Source organism: Charadrius vociferus, unplaced genomic scaffold (assembly GCF_000708025.1).
Source record: "Charadrius vociferus isolate BGI_N301 unplaced genomic scaffold, ASM70802v2 scaffold280, whole genome shotgun sequence".
Classification (NCBI taxonomy): domain Eukaryota; kingdom Metazoa; phylum Chordata; class Aves; order Charadriiformes; family Charadriidae; genus Charadrius; species Charadrius vociferus.
In genome coordinates this window covers 659,809-668,994 of record NW_009646340.1, presented here as the reverse complement: position 1 = coordinate 668,994, position 9,186 = coordinate 659,809, and the positions used below count along the sequence as shown (strand labels likewise).

The 9,186-nt window shown below is 41.6% G+C and overlaps 1 protein-coding gene across 2 annotated transcripts in view; it reads right to left on the bottom strand.

The window, feature by feature from the left end:
* Positions 1–9,186, bottom strand: part of SULF2 (sulfatase 2) — a 62,492-nt gene that overhangs the window by 4,713 nt on the left and 48,593 nt on the right. For both annotated transcript variants that reach the window (XM_009887541.1, XM_009887619.1), the window contains exons 11-13: positions 5,944–6,187; positions 4,007–4,103; positions 2,302–2,396 (exon numbers count right to left, since the gene is read on the bottom strand). In XM_009887541.1, coding sequence (XP_009885843.1) covers positions 2,302–2,396; positions 4,007–4,103; positions 5,944–6,187 — 436 coding nt within the window. The remainder of the gene's footprint in view (positions 1–2,301; positions 2,397–4,006; positions 4,104–5,943; positions 6,188–9,186) is intronic.

Below are 9,186 nucleotides of genomic sequence, written 5' to 3'. Positions count from 1 at the left end.
AACAGACTCATAATTCAGTTACAATAATTTCTTCAACTGATTAGTCACTTATTTGTTCAGATGATAAGACGACAAGCATGTACCACCTTCATGTCATTTTCCTTCTGAACGGAAGAATGTAAATACCAGTTGTACTTTGTAGGGTTGGGGTTTTTCCTCCATTGTTACTACCCAGAAGTTCCAGGAAAAATTTAACAAGATGCATGGAACTGTCCCAGCAACAGCAGTGTCTAATGCATGCAGAGAAACGGAGGGTGTAAGCAGACACACAGACTCTAGCTGGGTGGCTCGACTGTTTTGGCTCTGTCTCCGGATTACAAGGTTTTGCAAAAGTTTTCTTTCTATGTAGTTTTCAAAATTAATAAAAGACAAAACAGCCTTAGTCAATGGCACTATTTTCTGACTGATGAAGTTCATTATACTACCCACACAAATCAGCAAAGACAAACTAAGTTCAGTAAATGTTATTTTCTAAACAGTTCATCACAACTCAGTTGTCAGACTAAAATTCCCTTCAAAACAAAGCAAGTCTTTTAAATTATTAGTGCTACTGGGAGCTTTAATAAATTTAATCCTTATAGCAAATTAACAAAATAACATTTTTAAAGAACTATCTATCTTCAGTCAGTTTTTTTATCTTGCACAGACACTGGGTATTTCATTAACTAATCCTAAATGCTCAATCCTAATCCAACACAATTCTACAAATACTTAAACATACATAACTCAGATGATTAAGTTCATTGATTTCAGCGGTTAAGATTATTCATCTTAATAACACTATGCACAGATAGAAGTGCTTCCCAGAGTGGGCCTGAAAAATGTAACATTATTTATATTTACTATAAAACAGTAATTATAAAAATAACTTAACAACTGAGTTTATTTAATATATACTGTAAAGATTAACATCAGTTTTGAAAGCAGTGGATTATAAGACAATATAAACTTACAGACTTTTTGGGGATTTGCTATTTAGAATGATACTGATTTCAATTTAAACAGTTTTTGCCATGGGTTTCACGTATGGGTTGGCATAACCCACAAAATTGATCTTCTCCGTATTTTAGTGAGCTGTTGCTGATGCCACGTTGCAGAATTCACGTGGGCCACAGCAACTGTGTGCCTTACATCTGTACACAAGGGTGTGTTATGCCTCCGAGGATTTAAGCCTTAAGCTCAAAAACTCGTTCTGTTATACCAAGGAGACAGAGAAGTATCATCCATACCCTCTCATAGAGGCTACTTAGTTAAAGCTGATGTAGCCACAGATAATAGCAGGGCTGCCTTGCGGGTTTGAGTACATTCAAGTACAGCCTTTTTGTCATACTAATTCCACTACTGCGGCTGCTGTACTCCGGGTGACATCGGGCTCACGGCAGCCTCAGAGATTGCTCTTTGATCACTATGATCAGGAGAAGCTGCTCCTGGTTTCTTTCTGAACAGCTTTCTCACAGGAAAATTCTGTTTGGGTTAACATTTAATTTTGAAAGATTTTCTGCTGTGCTTATTTGCAGAGCAAGAGCTTGTTTGCTCCCCAGATGGATTAAGGTGCGCTTGAACCTTCTTTCCATGCAATCGGAAGTATTGCAAGTATTTGGCTATTTGAGAAACCAACTATGCAGAGACCTTAATGCACAATCACTATTTTAATATTACCTGTTACACTTCAAATCCAGAAATCATCCGCACTAGGGAAAAAAATGATCCGGTGCACTAAGTCAAATGGAGGTTACAAAAATATGGTTATTCTACACCAACTGTTAAATTCCTGCTTCTCCCACCCGGCATAGCTGCGAAATACTGCAGTGATTGCATCCGAGGAGATAATACATCCAGCCCTGAAGAAACTGAATGGGAACAAATTCTGACATCTCTCTACCCTATTATTCCATACACTTTACACACTATTCTTTTTGAAACAGATTTGTGTAACGCTGCACCATACTGACAATTTGCCCTTGTGGACACAAGTTTTCAGAAAAAAGCCTGCAGCTTAGAATATTAATCTCTGGTATCTAATAGCAGCATCTTCAGTACCAGAGCACAACTAACTGGTTTATAAGCCATGTTACACGTCCTGTTACATCGTCACCACCTGACACAGAGGCATTAAACTCCGGCCTGGAGAAGGTGGGCTTTGGGCTTCCGCAGCAGTCCAACGCCCCCAGAAAGCGTTACACAAGAGTAGGGTAAGTAGGCAGCCACTTAAAAAACCAGATTCTGATTCTCTCCTGTGAAGACACAAATCAGTTACATTTGCATGCTACAAATAATTACTCTGAAGTACACAAGAAATACCTGATCTTGTTACAATCACACTCTTCAGGTCGCTTCTTCTTCAGATGACCTCTCACCTCCCTCAGGTTTTTTATTTTATTTTGCAAAGTTTCAATCTAAAGAAAGTAAAAATGCAGCTTAAAAAAAATACAGCAGGATCTAGTCTTGTTCTAACCTTCTCAAACCCATTCTGTTGTCACCAAATGCTTCCTTTTCACCACCTCCCGTGACTCCCACCACTAACAAGCATTTTCAGGTTATCTACTTTTCCAAAAGGAAACCACAGCAGGAGGAAACCTCGCTGTGCAGCCTACCAGCTCTGATTACTGAACGGGAAAGTGGAACGTGGCCCTGGGGGAACGGGAGGGCGCACAGCCTCAGGTAGACAGCCACTCCTGGTTCCATTGTGATTTTTCCTCTTGTGCTCTACGGCACATTTGCGAGGGGAGAAAGGTTACTCAAAGGAAAATGAAGCCCTTAAATTTCAGCCTGGTATGAACCTGAGAAGGAGGTGGGGAGGGAGTGCTCTGAAGTCCCCTCTTCAGAGCTTCTGAAAAAGAAAAGCAGCAAGGCTCCATCATTTTGCATGGCAGCCTTTAGCAACGTCTGGCCACGTGGGACACGGATTAGCAGTTAAATGTGCCACTGACACAGTTGATTTTTAACTGCCTATTTTTTTATAGTAAATGAAACTACTGCTTTTGTTCAGTCTAGCTGACAATCAGTGTGGCCCGTTTCCACTCAGATGGATATTACAGGCTTCTACTTCAGTTCTTTACGCAGCAGAAAAAACAAAATAATCCAGTATGAACAAAGTCACTGCAAAACTACCATTGGACATCAGTGACCACAAGTCTACTGGAAGCACATGGCAGCGTTCAAGAAAAATACGCAAAGAATCCAGCCCTGTGACCCTACATCAGGAACACGACAGAACAGAGCTCTCATTTTCTTTGGCACTCCGTATAGCCTACATCTTCTGAAGAAAAAAGAATTAGAAGGGTATGGTGATACTGAAATTGCCCTTTCGTAACCTAGCAGAGCTAGTAAGTTTTCCAGTGTCTGTCTGCCTTGCTACATATCAACCTGTACCATAAAAGGGGGTCAACAAGTTCTTACATAGGACAGTGCTGTGAATTCATGTAATTTGGTAAGAGATTACAGGAGGTCATTTCTTTATGCTTCTCTTTGGCATTTGTTCCACCATTATCTCCAAGTTCTTCATATACACAAGTGTAATGAATTCAATTCCAAAGGGCAAGGGTTAAACACAAGCAAGCAAAATAAATAATTCTAGAAGTACTGAAACTAATGAAGCTCACTTTTCCTTGGGCTTGTGTTTGACAGTTGAAGTCCTCTCTTTTTTAGAGGTACATTGGGGAGCAGGACTAATAAGATGTGAAAAAGATCCAGAAGAAATTTTTCCCAGGATGGGCAGACTTGTAAGTCTCTCATTTCTCTCTTAAGGCTTATGACATGTCTCAGCTGTCCCTTCAGTTGCAGTTCTCTCCTCCACTCAGCATCTTGTTTCCACAAACTTGTAATCACTTAATTATCTCTGAAATATCTATTCTGAAATCAGCCAGCAAGTTCAAAAGGTTCCCGGCAGGGACACAGATACCCAGAGGCAGACAGACACAAACACAAGTCAGCACGATCCTATCAGCTCACAGAAAACCACGCTAAAAACACACACTGAAAACACATGACTGATAACATCACTCACCTCGTGGTCAATATGGAGTTTATGGTCCTTCCAAGCTTGCAGTGACCTGTACAGATCTGTGTCACACTGAACGGTATCGTTCTCCAGGATATAGCATCTTGGCAGGGGAAAGCAAACAACGTTTATTATAGCGGATACACACACACAGCGCAATGCAAACAGCTGGTTTCGATAACCCAACTCCAGGAGAGATGAGAAGCCAGACTGGAAATGACATGCAGAATTCAAAAAAACAATGTTCATTCAAGAGAAGAAGAGTGTGCTATGAGCCAGGAAAGAAGTTTGGATATGAGCTGCCATGGAAATTTTTCAGAAGCAGAAAAATTCAGGAAGAATATTCCTGTCAAGCAGAACCTGTTGACTGCTTAATTTCTATATGCAAATTGTGCTGCACAGAGTTCTTGCTTATTCATTAAGCTGTCTACATAAATAATCTCTACTAACTAGCAAGCACAGAAAGCATTACTCAGGAGCAATTTCCCAATGCATAATTAAGTGATACAGGGGTAGGGGCAAGGATAAAGTACTTATTTATAAGATGTATCACTACACCATAAAGAAAAGGGGGGGGACGGGACGGGGGGGGACACAAAGAAGTTCTGCTATTTTCTCCAAAAGGGATAAAATTTTTCAAAGATATCTCACTGACTTCAAAGGCAAAATAACCCTCTGACAATTTTAAGTGCTTATGTTTCATTAACTCCTAATGCAATCGGGGTTGTAAAATTATTTCAAAAACTCATAAACCAAATGTTTGACAGATTTACCTGAGAAGTTTATTAGGGGTCAACAAATACCATGTAGTCATTTTTTAATGCTTGTTTAAATTAAAGCTGAGTATTTTCAATACTCCTTTATTTTCTTTTAATCAACTCATGCATGTTGTCCCATTGCCTTCTTTTCTGCAAGTATTCTTGGGGACTTCTCATGAATTATGCACAACCTTCCTGACAGTTCCTTGTATGGATTTGGGATTCACCCACTAAGGCAGCAAAAATCAATTGAATTTGTTCCAGGAGAAAAGCACAAATAGTGATTTATGGGTCCCGCGCACTCATGACAGCTGGGGTAAGAGGGCACAATTCTCTGATGTCAATCTCGCTACGTTTCCTCGTATTAGTGAGTCTCTAACCCTGTAAACAGAAGTCAAATAGAAACCACAGATTTCAACAGCAGCTAACTGGATCATGCATGTTTACACGAGCTAGTCATTAAACAATTTAATGCATGTAATCAATAATGATCGGTGGATTTCCTGATAATTCACAAGTGGAAATGGTGGCTAAACTAATTAAGTACAGTTGAAGATATATCACCAGTCCCCAGACTTGCACACTGAGGAAAAGATTTTTAGCTATTAGAGCGCCCAAACAATTCCCTCACCTCTTTCTCAATATGTTCCATTTCCCAATGCTCCTCATCCATCCAACTTCATGATAGAGATTTTCCTTTCCTAGCACTGGCTAGAGAAAGCTCTGAGAGGCTGCTTCCTCCCTTAGGACTGATTTGGAGTATGACATGAACTAGATCATACTCCGATTAGAGCCTTTGGTCTTCAGCCAGGCCAAGTTACCCGCTGCACACTGAGATTTCCATGGGTAGAGCCTTTCCTGATTTCAGATAGGTGTACACACAACTGTTGCAAACAGTTTTGCTTGTCCTCACTGGCAATATGCACTGATCAGTGATTACTGTCTCCAAAGCGCAGAAGACATAAAAGCACTGCTGTAGTTCTTCGGTAGCTTCATGGCCCTCTGTACATGACAAAATTAAAACAAACCCGAAAGCTGTTGTACAGATGAGAAGAAGAATTTTAGTGAAGCTAGACTGGGTATCCAAAAGGGACACAATATCATTATCACAAGTTGCCACATCCATTTATCTAAAGCAGCCGCTTAAGCAGCAAAAGCTTTTCGAAACATACCACATGCGCTCACCTGTGAGTCACTTTTATTAGGTTAGGGGCTGTATATTCTGCAATGCCACCAGTGCCACTGTATTCCCCCATGTCTTTATCTTCCTCCTCACGAAGAATAGCCCTTTGCATCTTGTGTCGCTTGGTGATGTTTCGTGGTAAGACAGGTTGGTATTCATCCTCTAAACCCAAGTTATAAACAGCTCCATCCAGCTCAATAGACACAGAACGGATCGAGCGATTCCGGACGTAGCTTGGTTTGTATTCTGGAATACAAACGGAACGAAAGCGAAAGGATTAAGAGGGGGAGAAACAGCATGTTACAATTGGTCCTTTTTGTGGTTCTTGGGAGAAAAAAAACCCAGCCCATACTGTGACATTTGGAATTAACCGGATGACAAACGGTGTTTGTTGCAGTTGTCTGCAGAGCTGCTGCTTCATTACCTTTCGCATGGATAGATGGATACCTTAAGGCACGAGAGAGAGGGCAGATGTAATGCAAATGCACAGGGACGGCTGAGGGGAAAGAAAATGTACTAGCCCAATAACTCTAAGAGCAAACAGCTCTTCAGAGAGACTCCCCTCTTCCTCCCAAGAGTCACTAGATGGCAGTAAGACCTTAAAAAGATCTTAAAAACGAACCATTACCGTTCAAGACAGCAAGGTCCTGGGTCATCCTTACAGACAGGTTCTCTACTGTTTTCTATTGTCTACTGTACAATGCTCCAGCGCTAGGACTCCTGCAACCCTTCCGTGGAGTTGTCCCCAGTGTTCAACCTGAGCCTCTTCTCAATTCTATGCTCCTTCTTCAAGGTAAGACGCTTGATTTTTTTGGGAGCAATTAATATCTGAATCTTTACCTTTATCCACATCTAATTCTTTTCTTTACAATTATTTTCCTGATGTGCAGATCAGTCAGTGAGTTTCTACATGAAGCACCACCCTCCGGTGCTATGCAGTCCCTCAGGCTTTGCTTCTGCATTTGCAGCCCAAAGGCAAAACGAAACTTTTGCTATGAATTGTCACTGCACAGGAGAAGATTCTCATTGATCTTTTCACTATTACTGCTTTCTAAAGTTCTCTGTCCTGGCCCAAATCCCCAGAGCTCCTCTTCTGTTTGGTCTGGAATGGCACAAATACATCATAGTTATGGAGTCTAAAGCCATATCTAAACTTCCCTACTGTATGATGGGGTCCATCTCTGACCGTATTTCCTGCTCACTCCAACAGCTGCCGAGAGTCACTCATTACATTAAGCATAATCATCTCATTCCTTGAGAAAAAAGTAAAACCAAAGAACCATAACCTCTCTTCTCCTCCCTGCCCAGTGCCTGAGGCTTTGCTCTGCATAGGAGGCTTGGAGCCATCGAAGATGTTACTGGAAACAAGTGAGTCTCTTGGCTCTCCGGTCACCCCCCCTTTACACAGAGCTGAAACACACAGCACATCTCACAAGAAGGGGGCTTCCTCCTGCAATCTGGTAAGGCGAAAACTCAACCAACATGCCAAATGAGAAGACCAATCTTTCTTGCAATCCTACAGAAATCTTTTCCACAGAAAAGCCAACTTTCTCTATGGGATAATCTCCCCAGCAAAACAAGCAGGGGAAAAAAGGAATGGGAGGTAGAAAACCCAAAACTGACAAAAGAAATATTCATGTCAATTGGCGTGCTTTGGCACTAATGCAGAGTGACTTTTCAAGAAGCCTCATATTCATTCCAAATGGATCGCAAAAGTCTCAAAAGCCATTTTGCAGACCGGGAAGAGAAATAAACATCTCCTCCCACCTGAAATTTGTCCAAGCACTATATTCTTGTCAGCACCACACACAGAAAGTGGAATACCAGCTGGATTGTCTGGCTTTGCACATTTTCCACCTGTGGTTAAAAGTTTATTGCCGATATTAAGCCAGGTGAGTCACTGCTGAAGGGAAAAAAAAAACCCCAAAAGACCAACCCTATTTCAGGCACCCATTCAGGAAATGTTTGACTAAATGAGAAGGAAACTCCCATCATTTCAGAAGCAGGAGGAAGTTCCAAAAAGCTACACCCTAACAATTATATTCAAAGTATAAACTCCCATTTCTTTAATTGTTCCCTCATTTCACCTTGTTAAGCTCAGCCAACTAACAATTACCTTCCTTCCAAGTCTAATATGCCAATCCTGCATGTTGGACCTCAGCAGATAGCTTCAGGGAACTGTCGTCTACACACGTCCCTGAAGAATTAGAAGCCAGGAGTTACTCCTCCCTTGCAGCCAAACTAACCCAGCCTTACAGTGAACAAATTGGTCTGGAGTGAGACAGCTCATAAGGACTTGCTGTATCGCTTTATCGCAACGTGCTATCACAGTGCTGACTCAGCGCTGTGATTAATACCAAACTCCATTATTTTCAGAGGAAGCGGTTAAAATATTTTTATAAGATCAATATTCATCTGTGTTGAGCTCTCCCACCTGTAAAGTGCACTGCGAGCATAAATACCAGTGTCTAATTACATATTAGTCGATCCTCCCCCAGGTTTAAGTTTTACTCTCCAATCCTTTTCCCTGTGTACACAGCCCACAAAGTAGATCTAGGGCTGTTAAATATTCGGCCCAATGCACCTATACTCCCTTTTTCAAGTGATTAACGTTCGGCTTTCGTAAGCTCTGTGAGTCTTGATTCCCCTCTTCCTCTGGACTTCCAGAAGCCAGCTGTCGGATAGATGGCACTGCTGAAAAGCCGCATCTTCAGAATTGAGTCTAGAAATGGCATCCAGAGAAACGTTAGGCTAAGAAAGCTGTCTACATTTCAGTGCGCCACTCATCCTGCCGAGTCGTCTTGGACCACTTGACAAGCATGCTTGCCTTCACTGGAGCCTGAAAGGAAGGACACTGTTCTGGTCCAGATTCCCCCAGACAGTCTAGAGACTCAAACACACCCCATTTTTTACAACTATTTTTTTGGTGGCACCTCAGGTTGCAACACTGTCTAGCGAGAGCATGAACTGCAGGATCCAAAATTGTTATTCAACTGAATAAAGCGAGGCAATGTTGTATTATAAAACCAAAAACATCGTATCTGACATAAACATGCCGAGCCCCACCTCCTCATCACCCAAGCCCTATTACTTATTTTGCAGCCGCCAAATTAATGATTTAACACCAAGACCATTTGGAAACGCTAGTTCTCTCAGGGACAACTGAGAGATTGTACCCAACTACAACTACTCTGTGGCGATTCCTGCAAAGCAAGAGTGTGACGGCTCAGACGGAACACTGCAGA